At 32.4% G+C, this 18,346-nt stretch overlaps 1 protein-coding gene across 1 annotated transcript in view; it reads left to right on the top strand.

Annotated features, from left to right (window-relative positions):
* Positions 1 to 18,241, top strand: part of LOC133197214 (vitamin D3 receptor B-like) — a 73,163-nt gene extending 54,922 nt beyond the window's left edge. Inside the window, exons 4-6 of the mRNA XM_061333130.1 lie at positions 8,030 to 8,191; positions 11,365 to 11,482; positions 12,081 to 18,241. Of these exons, the coding sequence (XP_061189114.1) occupies positions 8,030 to 8,191; positions 11,365 to 11,482; positions 12,081 to 13,327 (1,527 nt within the window). The 3' untranslated portion in view covers positions 13,328 to 18,241. The remainder of the gene's footprint in view (positions 1 to 8,029; positions 8,192 to 11,364; positions 11,483 to 12,080) is intronic.
* Positions 18,242 to 18,346: the final 105 nt, after the last annotated feature.

Raw genomic sequence — 18,346 nt, 5'->3', positions numbered from 1 at the left:
TTGTGAAAAATGTTTGTGCTATCATTGCTAGACATCACAGATCACATCTTATTTCATATCATACTAATAAGCATTGATATCTAATGCCAGATTAAAGGAAATTTGATTTCTAAAAAATGAATTTATTTTTTTTTCTTTTATGTGGTACATGTACAAATGTCAACTTTTTACAAGACTGTTTCTAAGACTTCAAAGAATCTTGAATCATATTGAGATGCATGAAATGAAAATTGTTGCTGGAAAAGATCTCAATTTCAAGCTTTATTTTTGAGACTTTTTAAATAAAATAATAAATTTATGAGCTACCTTTTTTGGCTGAGGATCGGACACCCTTAATGAAATGCATACAAATATATGAGGGTGATTTAAAAAATAACCTTATATATATGGTAGCTCTTAGGAACTGCGCAGGACTTTCTTGACTTCAGGTTTGCATGATTTGGTATTCACTCATACAAGATTCCAGACAGAAATCAAACATTTCCAAGGAAATGGAGACAAGAAGTTTTACTTCAGCATAAGAATTTTTAAGCAGTGTTGCATACATGCAGTGTAATATCGGTGATTTAGAAGCAAATCACTTTGATGCTCTTATACTTAATTTCCACACTCTCCTGATTTACTTATTTCCTGTTCCACATGCAGTATTATAACATTGCCTCAGGTTATTTCCTGAGTCCAATGATGACCTTATAGTGACTATTAGGAAATAATGTGAAAGAATTGAATCCCCTTAATTTTTTAAAAATAGTAATTTATAGGACATTCATACTTGCCAACCTCCAACATGTAAAAATCTGGTCATGACCAGATTTGGAAAGTAAAAAATCTGGTCATACTCGTAACGACATTCACGACATATTTACCATGATTAAATTATATATATATATAAGTATTTGTGTATTGAGAATTCTTTTATTAAAAAAAGGCTTTAACTTACAATGACAAAAAATTAATATATATTGATTAAATTTACAAGTTAAAAAAGAGCATTGAAGGTTTCATTATTCAGTATTGACCTGAATTAAGTGTCCATTATTTTTTAAAAAAGAAAGCCTTTTCAGAATCTGCATTGCTGATTCCAAGCACATGTTTGTGCTAAATTTGAAAGTATTCCAGTTTTGGTTTTGAAGTTATTTTTCCTCTCCCGAATTAATTTAATTAACAAGTGTAATATGTATTAAATGTACAGTTAGGCCTACACTATCTTCAGTCACTTTATTTTATCTAATGAAAGTTGTTTTCCAAGATTCCTTGATATGTACACAAATATCGTTTCTCTCTCTTTTTTTTTTTTTTTTGGTTCAATTTGTTCCTGCTGACCCTGATAACGATATAGTTCTATCAGAAGCCATTTTATATTGACTTCAAGCTTTGATTTGTCAAAACAACTCCCAGCTAATTGTTTACACCTGCACTGATAATTTACTAGTGCACAGCCTACGGAACATAGCCATCAGCAATGTTTACGTAGATCCAAGCTTGGGTTATAATTGGAAGTTAAAAGTGCAACCTAATTTACGAACCAAATCCGGAAATCGGGAGATTTTCGGGTTGTTCAGCAAAAATCGGGTGAAAAGCATGACCCGTTGTGTCATAAAAAATAATCGGGTTAAGGGTCGAAAAATCGGGTGTAACCCGACGAAATCGGGTGAGTTGGCAACTATGAGGACATTGGAAAATTGATGGCAGTAATGTGTTATCCTGAAGGAACTTTTGTAAGAAAAGAAAAAAATTACCTGAAGAAATAGATGAGACTGGTATGATTTTAGGTCCCCTGAGTCATTGCAGTATCATTGAGTGTTTTGTCTGTCTTGTGTCATGTTAACATTTGAACATTTTAAGCTTCTTCTCTGGAAGCGCTGAACCAATTTCAGCCAATTTTGGCATGTAGCATCTATGGGAGAAGGGAAACAAAGTTGTGAATTTCATTGAGGGTCCCAGGTGGGGCCTGAGGGTGGTGCTGAAACCATTAAAATTAATTCTATCTTTAAAAATCTTTTCTTTTCCTGGAGAACATTAGCAGTCAAACTGTTGGCATAATTGTAAAAAGCATTGAACTTCTACCAAAATTGTGAAATTTATGGCCTCATGCAGGGTTAAGGGTTCTCAGGTGTTAGGGTAGGGCTGTATTGATTATATAGTGAAAATCATTAATTCTTTGAACTCTGCTCAGGGTTGTTTTATACTCAGGTGACCATTAAGGCCCTTGGGCCTCTTGTTTTAATCACCCTCTAAATACATATTACTTTTAAGGACATACGCAACGTACTTTGAACTTTATTGTCTTTTTCCCTGGAGTTGAAGAGTTCCAATACTTGAAGGAACTGTGTGCTTCATTTTAATGTCTATATGTGCTGTTGTACACTTCTTCTAAAACAAGTTTGCATGAACAAAACATCTAGAATATATGTTTAGTAATTTTTGTATATTTTTCTTTGAATTATACAAGAATTTTCATCAATTGATATATTTTCAAAACCCCTGGTAATACATGCTGATTTTTTTGTCTATGAACATCTGATGGTACTATAATCTTAAATTAAGAATATCTTGAAAAATTATCAGTAGGTAAGGTACGTTGCGTATGTCCTTAAATACATATATAATGCTCAGCTTTTGATTTTTACTTCCAATGAATAGTATTTTCTAGAGACTGAAATCTGAATACTATATATATCTAACAATACAACTCCTGAATTTATTTTCACATCTTTCTCAACCGGAATGTTTCAAATGAAGAGTGTATGTTTTACTTTCACTGACAATTAAAAATCGAGATAATTGTTTTACAAACACAATAGCAGCATTGTCCACCTCAAGTTTTAACCAGTAGAACTACAGCCTCATCAGAGATAAGTTCCAATTTTTAAGTTAATATTATGCATTTGTAAAATTATTTTGAAATGAAGGTCAGCTAGATGTGATATGCTGGATTGAGAAATTGAGGGCCACTGGAAAGACTTAAAACCAACTATAAGTAAATTATTGATGCACATGTTGTTAGTGTCGGGAAGTGTTATGTAAGAAATATGATCATAGACTTATCATGATTTGAACACATGTTGACTGGTTATATAGAAGTACATAAGACCTTTAGTATCTCATTAGTGATATTGACCAATACTTCTCCTTGCCATCATGTCATCAGCTGGAATATTGTTTCCAGAGCAAAGCCAGGTTTACTGCAAGGTCTCTGGTGTGGATTTTGTAGTAGATTTTACCTGGCTAGCTAATCAATAAGCAGGTCAGTTTACTGAGTAAACAACTAGATGAGATAAATCGAGACACCGGTCATTTGGGGGACACACACAGTGACCTACATATTGATGCATTTGTATGAAGAAGATTATGTGTATAGAGTTAGAACAGGAGAAATTGTACCCTGTAATATTAAGATGCTCTTATATATATGAGGATGAAGTATGCAAACTTTATTGAGAATTCAAGGAAGATGGTGAGAATTTTAATTTTTTTATGAGAAATGTAATGTTTGTGGACAGGTAGTAAACCTGTCATTTTTAAGCATGCCCGCTGAATTTTTTGTTCATAGTTATCTGTGTTGTCAGCGAGCATCTTATAGGTTAAATTGACCTTATGTGATTTTTGATAATTAGTTTAAAATTTTCTTTGGATTTTTTGCCCTTGAAATGATGCAAAATGTCTTGAGGATTTCAGTTGGCTACTTTTTAGGACAATATATACAAATGGACTTCGGTATCTCAAACACAGATATCTCAAATACCATGGATATGCTGAAGTGATTTGGAAGTCCCAAGCACTTTTTAAAAAGTATTTTACCCTCAATATCTAGAACCCTCAGATATCTCAGTTCATCGAGTTTGAGATAATGAAGTTTGACTGTATATTAAATGTAAGGCACAAAGTCAGTTTTCATGTGAAGGTATAGTACATGTAGGTGACTGTGTTCTAATGCTTGTGAAACGATGTGGATGCTATTTATCCAGTAATTATATATTATCAACTGATCATCATTAGGTATGAATATTGGATATAAATCAAGATTTTACAAGAATACTCTTCATAAAATTAATAAAATTAAAAACCTGCTTCATTTTCTTTTCAAAAACACCTTGCCAGAGTTCAGAGCTTAAATTGGTATGCCCCTCCAGGCATCCAGGCATCCCCATTTAAGTTTTTAGTAGGAAATTCATTCCCAGGTACATAATTATGTAACTATAAGCCCTTGCATGGATGATGCATCTTTGAATGTATACTAGTTACCAGACTTACTTTGAAATTGCTGGATCTGACCCACATTTTCCACATTATTGACTAGATTGAGTTTTTTGAGCATGTCTGTACAGTATAAGCCCTTACCATTAAAAGAACAAACTTGCATGGATGATGTGTCTTAGTCTTATAATGTCTTAGTGCACACTACCACTAGCCATGCTTCCGATGCTACGTAACGTCTGACTTACTTCTATTAGTTCTATTAGTAAGTGAAATTCCTACCCCGACCAAACTTGAATAGAATTGCTGCATGTATGAGCAGTGCATGCTACCAGTACATTTGTTTGGTGTGAGACTACCCTTACTTTATAGATAGCATTCATTGAGGTGTCACTTTGTAATCTTTGATTACCCTACATTTCACGTCATGATGTAGACATACTGGGCCCTGATGTAGAGGCATGAAAAAAATCTTTCTTTCTTTGTACAAGGATGAATGGTTGCACCATTACGGAAAAAATACATACAGTCAAACCTCGTTATCTCAAACTCATTGGGACTGAGAAAAAACTTCGAGATATCCGAGGGTTTGAGATATCCAGGGTAAAATGCTAAAAGAATAAGGGGTTGGGACTTTCAAATCTCTTCGACATATCCATGTTATTCAAGATATCAGTGTTCGAGATATCGAAGTTCAACTGTATATCATTTAAATTTGTTCTGCAATGTTTGCAACAGTTCATCTCTATAAAAAAAACATTTAAAGACATTTTAATGTTTACTTTTATAAGTGTCAGTGTTCAGTTTTTCATAAAAGATGGGTGGAAGTATGTAAAATCAGAGACATATGGTTTTTATATTTCTCTGGTAAAATGTATGCATGATCAATCTGTATATGCAACAGTAATGGAAAAACCATAAAACTGTTGAGCCCAAATTTACACTTCTTAAAAAAACTTTCATAGGGATGTTATAATATTATATCTGGATCAAACTTTTCAAGAAGTAATATATATTATATTGGTTATTAATTTAGATATAAAACAGCAATTGGTTTTCTTAGAAAATACAATGAGAGAAAATATTCAGTGGATATAATTATACAACAATATTAGCATCATGTGTTTGAAACCTTTATGGGCATTTGAATAATAGTAAATTACAGGTATATTAATTATTTGACAATTAAAAGGATGAAAAAAAAGTGCTTCAGAAGATACAAAAAGAGCAATGTGACACAAAATGTCTTGTAAGTTTAATGCACATCTTATTGATTTGCTGAGTGAGAATACTTGTACAAGGTTTATTCATTTGATGGGTAAAATGACAACATTAGAGACCTGATGGAAAGTATGGACACAGTGTGCCTGAGGTTGTTCAGGAGCGGTCCACGTAAAACTTGTCAACCACAGAATAATTGCTCTTAACTTGGTGTTGCACAATCTTGTTAGCCGGGAAAATGGAAAAGAAATAAATTATTGAAGTCATGTAACATTTGACTAGATATCTACACTACGTTAAATCTGTGCATCAACATGTTAATTTGAATTTACAGATGATGCTAACATTATATACCCTGGGGTTTCCATTTGGGTTTCTATCAGGTCTCTCAAATACAGTCCACTGGGTGTGCATGAATAAACACCAAATTTGTTGATGAGAGATTAACCTTGAGGCAATTGCCATCACATGATGACAATTACAAGGTCAAAATCTCTCAATATAATCCAAGAAGAAAAGCAAAAAACAAAAAATAAAATTTAGAATTTCTGTCATTTTAGTTTTAAATTGTAAACACAGAAATAATTGTAGGCATATTTCTGAACAGCGTTGATCTGTTTCAAGTCTATTTTCATACATGATAACTTTTTAGGTATATATCAAAGAAGTTCCTCGGTTGATGTCACCTGTTAAGTTTTTGTGCATCCATTGTTGACTTTCATCTCTCAAATCTTTACTTTCTTTCTTTTTTTTTTAAAAAAAGATCATCAATATATTCTTTTGGAAAGAGGTATTCAATTGTGATCAAAGGAATAGTCATGCCATATCTTTTAAATGTAGTTAATTAAGAAATTAACTACAAATCTACAAAATTTCATTCATTTCTGTCTGATCTATAAGTTTGAAAATGAGAAACTTGGTAACCTGGTTCCATATGACACAAAAATGAATATAGCATAAGAACAAATAGAGTTTGTTGAGGGAAAAAAGTCATCATGTATATCCAATATATAACATTAGGGCTGATTGACTTCTCGTTATTCTATGAATGGTTGGATTGATCATGACAGTTGGCATCAGTTCTTAGTTATTTAGAAATTCTGTATGTGGGATTTTCAGGGGTGTACATTATATAATTTGATCAATGTTACTAAAACTTTTTTTGGGTATGTATCATGTTGATTAAAGAGGCAATTGATTTCTCCAAGGGGGAACTTCTTCTTTAACCTCTGCAAGAAGAGTTTGGGAAGGCAAAATGTAATGTACTAGAACTAATATGTATTTGAGTGTATGTATGTATGAAGAAACAGGGAGACATATTTAAGATGTTCAGTGATTTTTAAGGTACATTACTATCGGGGATGTCATTCCTCTGTGTTGTCTTGCTTGTGACCTACATAGAAAAAAAAAACCACCCATGAACATTGTCAAATTATCTATGCCTGAAAAACATTGCATGTTAGCTAGTTCATTTAAACTATCAAATGATAATGCATTACACTTTTTTGCATTTTTAGCTCACCTTAACGAAGTTTTTGGAGCAGATGTCATTTCCAAGTAACTATAAACCCTATATTGACCAAACTTGCATGGATAATACATCTAAGGATTCACACTACTGGACTTGCTTCGGATGCTGGATCTGACCTACATTTTCCGGATGAGTAACCAGGTTAAAGTTTTTGGAGCAGATCTCATTTCCAAGTAACTATAAGGCCTATCTGAACCAAACTTGTATGGATGATGCATCAAGGGACGAACAATCTCAAAACTTGCTTCGGATGCTGGATTTGACTTACATTTTCTGGATGAGTGACTAGTTTTAAGTTTTCAGATAAGTCCATTCCCAAGTAACTGCAAGCCCTATCAGACCAAACTTGCATAAATGTTGCATCTAGGGACGCACTCTCCTAGATTATTAGTTTAGTGTGGGACTTTGCCTTACTTAAAGACAACATTCGTTGAGGTGAGCTCTGTAATCTCTGATTACCTATGTTTAAATTTTGTGGAAATGACGTTTTGTACTTGTATATGTTTTAATTTCATAATATTCTCAGACTGAAATACCGGGGATGCTGATCTAGCTATGTTGTGTCTGTGTTATAATTCATATACTTTCAACATGGAAAAAATGTTTACATGTAGGTAAAAAAAAATCAAGACATTAATTAAAATGAAGGAGAGCCTCAAACTGTCCATTTTATGAGAGAAAAAAACTGATCTAGGGTTGGACATCCTAGATCACAGAATGGACAGTTTTAGGCCTTCCTCTTACTGAAATAAGTCTTAACTTTAATATTGCATCTTACCTGACATGGCATTGTCCATTCTGTTAGAAAAAAAGCTGTCCACTCTGTATGGAAAAATTTGTCCTTTTTTGAAATTGGACATTTTTTAACTCATTAATAGGCAGGTATGGTAACGTATCAGATTCTTCATAAATTTTAGACAGTAATGTGCTGCTAAAGTACAAGTACACTACAATCAATTGTTTTAAACATGAAGGCATGCCTACATGTACAGGTATATGTGCAGGTCCATAATACAATGTACTAGTTTAAGGGCAAATTGATGTCCATATGGTATGTAATTTACTCTTTTTTGTTTTTAGGACTGGGACAGAAAGAGTCCTGACTCATCAGCAGGGGCATCCATGACCTTTCAGAAAAAGGACAAGACTTGTCTTGTGTGTGGGGACAAGGCATTAGGATACAATTTCAATGCTGTATCCTGTGAATCCTGCAAGGCATTTTTCAGAAGGAATGCCCACAAGGTAAATAGGTACTGGCTGACAGTCCCTCAAATGCCTAAAAAAAGTCTGTTTTTTTTATTATTATGACTGGCTTGAAAGACCAAGCTGTGCTTGTTTTACAATTGACTAATTATCAACATTTCATTTTTTTCCTCAGAAACTATGAATAATTTCATTCACATAAAGTGAATGGGATTAGGCAGCAGGCATAGCCTATTTTAGCCCTCTCCCTACATGTATTTTCATATTTCCTGAAAAAATTAAATTACCTATCATATTAAATTTGGATTTGGATGCATGGAAGCCCATTTAGGACCTATTCAAAATTATTTTTGAATTTGATTTAACAAATTTCAAATTTGATAAACAAATTTAACTCGTTATAACAATTTTTTGAATTCTTTGTTGTTGCAGATTTAAATGAATTCCAAAATTGTTATTATGAATTCTTTTAAAAGGATTATTAAATCTCATTATAATAGATTTTGGAATTTTTTTTAAATAAATTTAATCTATTAAAACAAATTTAAATTAAATTTTGTTAAACAAATTCAAAAAATCTGTTATAAAAAATTTGATTTATTATAACGAACTCAAAATTTTTTGTAACAAATTAATTTCCTTTAAAACAAATTCTACAGTTCATTATATTAATTCAAAAATATTTTTTGACAGGTCCTAAATAGGTGTCCATAGATTATACTGATAGATAATTTTTTCAAGTCTATCTATTACTTAATCCCTGTCAGTTGAGTACATGAATACCGTACATGGATACCTAACAATTCAATATGCTAATATAATATACATTCTGACAATGACTGGGTTCCAGAGCAGCATGCATTTTATTGTACCTGAAAACATAATTGTTTACCTGAGGCTGTCAAGCTGATTGCAGCAGTTTGTTGTGAGGGTTTGGCAAAACCCATTCTTCCCAAGAACCCTGCCAACAATTTTTTTCTTATATACTATTCACAGTAACTGTCAAAGCTCATTGATTGCAAATAAGATAAAGCTTTTTGACCGTTTTACTAATGTACTTGTCATGTTTGTCATTACTAAATCATACATTGTATAAAAAAACTAGAAGATTAGTTCTATTCTGATACCAGAAATCAACCATTAGTAGACACTGAAGATTTTATGTCTACTTTGTGAATGAAATCTGTAACATTACACCGTACATAAGATTCTGAATATTGAAACAGGTAGGTCAAGGCCATATACATGTATATCAAACTGTTAGTGTTTTTATGTAGTTGTAATGACACAAATGGAACATGACCTTTCTGGCTTAAACCAACAAACAATATTTAGAGTTTTAGCTGTACAAGAAAATCAGGATTACAGTGAATCTTTGGAGACTGCTTAAATTGCTTCTCTGTCCATTCTCTCCTAATTCCAGGGAACATTTTAATTCATGACTCTATTTTAACAGTGTATTTGCCAATAGCCTGTGTGCTATATTAAACCTGCTTTTTTATTACTGCCTTTAAATTGACTTTCTGGCATCTGTGCTTGTGGTCACTAAGTAGTCACAAATAATGACCCTACTTGTACCAGAAAAGTAAATACACTTCGATAGTTATAAAAATATGCCGAACTTTTGAAAGAGTTGTTATTTCTCTAGCCATTTATCACAGGTATGAGCACTTAATAGCACCTGAGAGATTCAGGGATCAATTCTGCACTGATTAATCCATGGTCAGAAACTGGTTTTAAGGGCAAAGAGTTGAAGTTTAATTCCTCCAGTAATGAAAGTGAATGTACTGTAAATCACTTTTTATTCACGAGAACTTTATTTTCACATAATAGAGTCTATCTGCTCATGAAAATTTTATTTTCGCATATATTTGTATTGTGAAGGATTATATAGAACAAAAACCATAGCTCACGAAATATTTTGTCTCTCCAATAAATACTAAATAGTAGTGTTGTCAACGAGTACCCGGTTAACCATCGAACGATGCGAGTATCGGTTAGTAAAACTACTACTCGGTTACTCGTATATATAAAATTTATATTTTAACATGTTGAAATCAGCAGGAAAAATGAAATTTTGTTCATAAATTTCTACAATTAATTTACCGTTATTTAACGATAGACTCGACCTAGCTTTTTACAAATACGACCGATTTGTTTTGATAAGTATTTCACAAATTATCTAATTGGAGGCTTTGATTGCCGAGGGATATACAAGTTTTGAAGGCTTGAGATAATTATAATCATCTCTTATAAATCTGTGTTAATCTGCGGTATACAAGATTAAAGAAGATGCCGCCAAATGCACCCAAATCTTTTAAAAGAGTGACTGAAATTAAATCCGTAAGTTGTAAAATATTTGGATGTATTGAAATGGAATAAACATACACGGTGGGACCAAAAATATGCTAAACCTTCTTAGATTGAAATTTTACTCTGAATCAAGCGATATTTTATAAAGGACATCCTGCAGAACAGCAAACTATTACGGGATATTCGAGAAAAAAAACTTTTGTTTGTAATTAAGAATAAAGTTGCATAAGCAATGCATTTGTGTTTTATATATACCGGTATAAAAAATATAATTAAATAAATATGATAAATATAGAAATGGTGACGATGTTACAAATACAAAATGTATTTCAATTACTATTGAGCATTTATACTGCAAAAAAGGGTGTTTTGAGGTCTAAAGAAAAAACATCCGAGTAACCGGTTACTCGATCGGGAAAGTGAGCGAGTACCCGGTTACTAAAAATCGTCCGATTTGACAACACTACTAAATAGCTATCTCGTGAAAATAAGACCTCGCAAAAACATAGTGATCTATAGTAGTTTTTATACTCACTGGCCTAGTTTTACCTGTATACCGTTGGACTGTACTACAAAGACAGCTGGCAAATTTATACATGTAGTAACAAGATTATTTTTTTAATGCAAATCCTGAGGAGGATTGCTTATATATCTTTTTATTTTGTATGTGTGTGTCACTGTGAGGTTGTGTGTGTGTGTGTGAGGATGTGTGTGTGTGTAGAAAGATTGGGGGGGAGGGGGTTCATTTTAATGAAAAAAAAAATAATAGCAAGATCAAACTATCGGAAAAATACTATTAAGTGCACTTGATTTCTAATTAAGGCTCTTAAATAAGGTACTGCTGAGTTGTTAATTTACTGGTTGTATTTTAATACATGTAGAACATCATGAATTTTTAGGTAATTCGTGGGAGGTGTGAAGGAAGATGTGACATCACAATAGAATCCCGTTCATTCTGCAAAAAGTGTCGTCTGGCCAAATGCTTCACTGCTGGCATGAGGAAAGACATGATATTGAGTAAGTTGACTTTAAACACCTAATGGAGATCAGTTTGTTCAACAAATGATGAATGTGTCTTGTGATAATGGACACTTACTGATTTTTCTATGATTTATACATGTACATTGAAAGGAAGAAGTATATTACCTTCAAAATCATAAATCATCATTCTGACCTGTTGAACTCAATACCTGTACATCTTCTAACACATGTATGCAATCTAATTATTTTTCCTTGTTGAAGCAACACTCACTGTATATGTTTTCTTCCTCCATAAGTGACAAATAAAAGATATTAATTTTTTTTCATTTTATCATTCAAATATTTTATGCAGGGTTATTTTTGCCCCATATTATTTTCACACTGTCACACTTGCAAACAATTTTACCCATTGCAAATTCACCCAATTACACAATTGTGTAGAAAGAGATATAACTGTGTGTTGAATTTGTCCTATTTTAAATGTGCATGCCCACAGAAGATTTGGGTGAAAAGGGGGTGAAAATAGAATAGGCAAATATTTCCCTGTACAGTCTAGACCAAGCTATCACAATTTTTTTTTCTAAAGAATATCTTTGAAGTAGCATTTGCAAATAATTTTTTTTGTTTCTTTAAGATGATGAGCAGAAACAAGTTAGGAAACAAAAAATTATAATTAACAAGTTACGAAAACATGGCCAACTTCCACCGGAGGATACCTACGCTGCCACTCAACAGGATGTCAACGATACTCTGCAAGATCAGTTCCGTTCACAGACACTCCACAATTTACGGATGTCTTTTCCAAACTTGTCTGACAAAGAGCTGGATGTTCTGATGAAAATGAAGAGTGAACCATTCAGTGCTAATAGATTCCCTTCAATAGACATCAAATATCCAAGCTGGAGTGAATCACAGGAGATTGTGGCTGAAATCATAGCAAGCTTGCCAGAGATTGACCAATGTATACTCAATGAATTAAGGATAGCTCATGAACAGAGTTCCTTCTTGGCAAACACTTCAACATCATTAAAAGCTCCACCATCTAATGCTACTGAGTTTGTGAACTTAGCTGAAGGTTTTGTGAGAAGGATAATTAAAGTGGCTAAGAACATTGAATTCTTCAAAATGATTTGTAAGGAAGACCAAATTGCTTTACTTAAGGGCTCAGTAGTGGAGATTATGATGCTACGATCAGCAATAAACTATGATGTTCAAACAGAATCTTGGAGTTTTAGCACCATGAAGTGTTTGTCCAAAAGTCCTGGCCCTTCGTCAAGTTCCGATTCTGGGTCAGGATCACAGATGAGTGGAATCTCTCCTACAACAGAATTACAGGGCGAACCATTATCCCAGAAAATGGGCATGGGAATGGGAGGATTTCCTGGAATGGGACAAATGGGAGGACAAGCCAAAGAGGAAGAATTGAAGAAATTTAAGGAGATGATGAGTGCTCGGATGAAAGAGGAGGGAGGGGTTGGCAGTGGTGTTGGAACGGTCAGTGCAGATATTCTCAAAATGGGAGGATCAGAAACTCATAACATGTTCTTGACTTATTCAAAATTCATCAAGTCCCTTATGAGAACAATCCATGGGGACCTATTAGCGCTAAAGCTGCTTATCATGCTGTCTCTGTTTTCAGCAGATCGCCAAGGTGTTATTGAACATGACAAAATTCAACAGATCCAAGAATGTTATGCTGGAATTCTACAAAAATATGTTCAGAGGAGATTTCCAGAGGACAAAATCATGTTTGCCAAAATTGTAATGAAACTGACTGATCTACGGAATATTAATGAAGTGCATACAAAAATGTTGCTCAAAATGAAAGTGGACAGTATAGAACCCTTGTTGATAGAAATATTCGATTTGCCAAACGAGTGAACATTAAAAGCTTGTTTCATTGCCTTCAGAGTCCATTACATCACCAATTGCTCAATCATCTGGATTTTTTTTTATTACATCATATTGATTGTAATACTAATATAAAGCTTCATAATCACTTGTTTTCAAAATGTACATATGGATGTAAGATAGTTCACTCTTTACATTGTATTGTTCAGACATATTGCATGAAGACTTTTCATTTGTCAAGCATGTAGAAAAGAACCATATAGTATTGCAATTTATCAAGCAATGAAAAGAATTTGCAAACGAATTCTTGCGAAACAATTCCATATACATGTTTAATATTTAAGTAGAGTAGGATTCACAATTTAATCATTGTCTGCACCACAAAAAGCATGAAAAGAATGTTACATATCAACATTATGTTATGTTAGGTGGTTTAAAGTATACTTGGGCATATATTGCTATTTTGTTAATCTTAAAATGAAATGCTCAAATGTTGCTCTGTTAAAATGACTATTTGAATTTTACTGAACACCCCCCCACCCCCCCCCAAAAAAAGGAAAAGAATCCAAGCAAATTGATACCAAGTGTAAAACTTAATAGAATGATGTCAGCAAGTTTCCTTGATGTATTGTACCATTACCGTTTTTCCAGTTTTCATTTCTGAATACAGAGTAGAAGCAGTCCATTATAGATTGTTATGATTTCAAATTGCTACTAAAATGAATGCCAGAACCAAATTAAGTTTTATCAGTGTAATATGACCTCAACTCATTTTCCTGGTAAAATGAAATGTGAAGCTGATTATTTACAAAAATTCTGATTACATTTTTATAGAAGTACATTTTGTATATTAAATTTTCATTACCCGATGTCCCAGAACATTTTGCAGATTTTTATCAATCACCTTTCTCAAAACTTTCTAAGTAATTTAAGGGTAGACTAAGATGTTCTGTATTGTAATTCATTATTATTTCAAAAACTCTTGAAATCCAATTAGTTACTACTTTTATCTCACTTTTTTTGCTTCAAAACCTAAGTTTTAAAAGGTTAAAGTCCTTAACCAGGTATAAATTAATGACAAACTCTTTTTAAAAGATATGCCTTTAAATCATGATACATGTACATAGGGAGAAAAGTTTTTTCTCATTGGGAGTATAAGTCCTAAAACTTAAATGCTGAATACATTTTCTTCATTTTGTGAATGTTTTTTTGTTTAATGTTGTACTTGTTAATTGTTGTTATGAGAGGTATTTTTGCTTTTTTTTCAATTTTTTTTCCTGTTAAATGACAACTAACACACATGAGTAGTGCTTCATAATCTTTTACCCCTTTACCACAGGATTTTTGATTCTGTAGTAAGGATTCCATAGAATTGAAAATAGTTTGGAAATTTTGTACTTCTATCCTAAACCTAGAAGCCAAAAACTCATCATAGTTGACATCTCTCAATCGACTCTTCCTTCCATGCTTTGTACATACTTTTCTAGATTTTAGGTGATCGAGAAATCTTGTTCAATTTTTATCATTAAATGCTTATTAGATTTTTTTTCACAAATTTTAATGAATCTGTTTTCTAGTGTTTTGTGACTTGTTGAAAAATTGTTCTATTCTTGACCGGTGGTAATTGACCCAGTGCTATTGGAGCTTTACTTTTGCTTTTCTGCTTTCAACAATGAAGACGTGAAAATACATACCTTTTGATTCACAGATATCAGTGTACAAAGTTCATTGTTCTTTCATTGTGTCTCTGTGTGGTAATGTCAATATTCCAGTGGAAACAAAGATTTTTGTTTTCAGCATTTTTGCAGATTGTTGGTTCTTTCACACCTTATTTTTTTAAAAAAAAAAGTTTTATTACAGAATTCAGTTTCATTTAACTGGTTGATTTGTCACTGTAAAAAATCCTTTTGATTCTTAGTGCATAAAGGTCATGTGTATTTTTCAAAATGAGCACTCACACAGAAACTGTACATATCAGAATAAAATTTTCAGAGAAACAGAGATTAAGAAAAAGAGATAAATGAAATGTGAAATTTTAACATAAAAAATGGGTAAATATAAGATATTTACATATTGATTCTTTATGGTCAATAAATTATATCAGCTGTAGGTATAAATTCAGGGTGCATATAGGCTTCTTTAAAAAGTTCGGAATGAAGAACAACAAATACCATGTCCTCCGTATAAGTTAATTAGCAACATAACAGCTATATGTTGTAGTGGTCGTTGGTACATGTACAACCCATGAGAATTTTTTTTATAGATTGTTCATCATTTCCATTCCACTAACATTGATTTTTTTTTTTATTAAAAAAAAAATCATTTTTGACAAACTGCTGTGAGATTTCCATGACTCAGGACATTATAAAGAGCAAGGACATTGTACCACAGAATTTCCCATTTATTTATATATACCATGAGAAGAACAAGTCATTTATTGGTTCAGACTAGCCGTTTGTCTCCCTTGCCAAGATTTTTCTGTGGACTTTAAATTCAATAAGCATTTTAGTTCCTTCTTTGTCATTTACTTCTCATTTATGGAATTTTTAACTCTACTGGTCAAAGAATACAAGAGTTTATGCATTGTTAAAGTTAACCACAACCTGCCTGCTGTTCTGTCTTTGAATTTTCTTTAAAATGTTATGTAGTATACTCTGAAAGTTGTACTCTGATTTTAGTAAAACCTGGTATACAGATACATGTAGATTCCATCAACATACCTAGTTTTGACTTTGGATTTCTTAACTAATTTCAAAAAACAGTTTATCATAGTCACTGCAAGAAGAATAATCTGTGAAAATCTGCCAGAATTCTATTCCTCCTACATAATTAGTCCGATTTTAGTTAAAATTGGTACAATTCAAGACACCAAATTCTGTATATTGGTTTTCAATTTCAGTGAACAGTGTTATAATGGTTACTAAAAATAGAGTAAGAAATAGAATCTATTCAAACTCCTTCTTGCTTTTAAAGGAAAATGAGGACATATAGAGTGTAAATTATCATCAGTTCAAATCAGTACAACTATAGTCTCAATAGGGACTTCTAGGTATCTTTTTAATGCAATTCTTTGTTCCTGTATAGTTAAACTGATGAATGAAAAGGCAGGGCGCAGCTGGCATTACGGAAAAAGTTACAGAAATTCTGTTTCCTTAATTGTATGTGTAAATACATTTTGATGAACATTTTTGGACAAGGACACCATACTGATATTATTTGTACCTATGATATAGGACTACAATCGAAATGTTGAGGATTTTTTTTTAAACAAGAGAGGAAATTAGTTTGAGTGATTGTAGGTTTAAATGATTTTGAAGAAAAATTTTTTATATACATATAAGTAGAAACAGTATATAAATTGATGATATTAAGCATTTTGCCAAACTTCAAATGTAGATGATATATTTTTTTAATTAAAATAGATCAAATGTAAATAATAAGATGTATGGTTTCAGCTCGAACACAGGTCACTATATCTTATTTTTTTTTATATATTGACATATTAGGATTCCATAATTCACAGCCATGATTTTTCTGTGTCTTTTGGCCAGATTGCAAAGCAAAACTTGTCTATGGATCATTAGACTAGTGTTCATCTGTTCATCCATCTGTGGAGAGAGCTTTGTTTAACAGAACAGTTAAACAAAACTTTGTCCCAGTTATTGTCAATTAATCCTCCGCATACATGAAGGTTAACTACATCAAAATGTTTGAATTAAGATCTTGTGCTTCACTTTGAGACTGGTCTATAAAACTTAAAATTCTGGTATGTTTGCCTAATTTGATTATCCTCTTTTAGTAAAATATGTGAATCAGGATGCTGATCTTAGACAGATTGACTTGACCTGGTATTTTCAGATGTGTCAATGAAACTTTTAATTAAGTTGGATGTGGGTGAAATACAACCATATACTGAACAGAATAAGAAGTTTAAGTAATGCAATCTGAACTGACATTGACAACTTTCAAAATAGATCAATGAATCGGCTCACCGTAGGTAATTAGTAGATGAATCAGGATTATCCCTGCTCTCAGCACCACTTCTGAATCAATTTCTCTCTGTGCAATTAGAAAATGAAACTCATTAAACCTCCTTATAAGAACATTTAACAGCTACTCTCAGAATCAGTTTTCGAACATGACACATTTGTAAATCTAGATATTTTTTTAATACTATCTTTGGAGTCGATCATGACTTTGTATTGCTGAATAATACTTGTAATTGATGAATAAAAATATAGAATTAAATGTCATGTTTTTTGTTGACTTTGACTTTTACCCTTGTACTTAGTTCTAATATATTCAAATACATGCCATATAATTATATTGTTTATGTAACGAACTGATCACAATAATTATGATTTCATTTTATCAAACTTTGAATACTTTGCAATCTGGCCTTACTGTTTGTAGCAATTTTTAAAACTTAAAATATAAGCATTTTCGTGTGCAAACAGCATTTGAAGTGTTATTCTTTATTACTGATATTATGTCCATTAAGGCCACTTGCTATTAACAAACTTTCTTGAAAAGTAATGATAATAGGTACCAAGCCTATATGTTTATATAAGTAAATTGAATAAGTTAAGCCAAAGGGTTTTTTTTCAAGATTTTTCAATAATGCCTATGAAATGATTAAAAATATTAATAAGGGGAGTGGAAAAGGTAATAATTTTGAACAAAACAGAAAAGTCTCCAATTTTGTAATACTTCCATGATATTTGCATCACATATATATTATACATGTATGTCAATCTTCGCTGTAGCAAGTGTCCTTAAATGAAAAAGAATACATCGTAAAACCAACAGAGGTCCACATCGAGAAGTGCTATTTCTGTCCAGTATTCCACATTGATTCTTGTAGTAGTCTTGTTATGCTTTGTAGTTTGCCTTTGTTTAATGTGATATGTTACGTTATGTAATAAATTTTATCTTTATTCTGTCCACACGTCGTTATTTTCGTTGACCAGGTAATGTTCCAAACAATGGCGTGTACAAAGCGAGATTTATTTGGCTCTTGACGTTCAGCAACTTGTTGTGCATTGCTTG

Source organism: Saccostrea echinata, unplaced genomic scaffold (genome assembly GCF_033153115.1).
Source record: "Saccostrea echinata isolate AGI-Se365-2 ecotype Australia unplaced genomic scaffold, CSIRO_AGI_Sech_v1 ptg000030l, whole genome shotgun sequence".
Lineage (NCBI taxonomy): Eukaryota > Metazoa > Mollusca > Bivalvia > Ostreida > Ostreidae > Saccostrea > Saccostrea echinata.
Note: the sequence above shows the minus strand (reverse complement) of the source record. Positions and strands in the feature narration are given on the sequence as shown.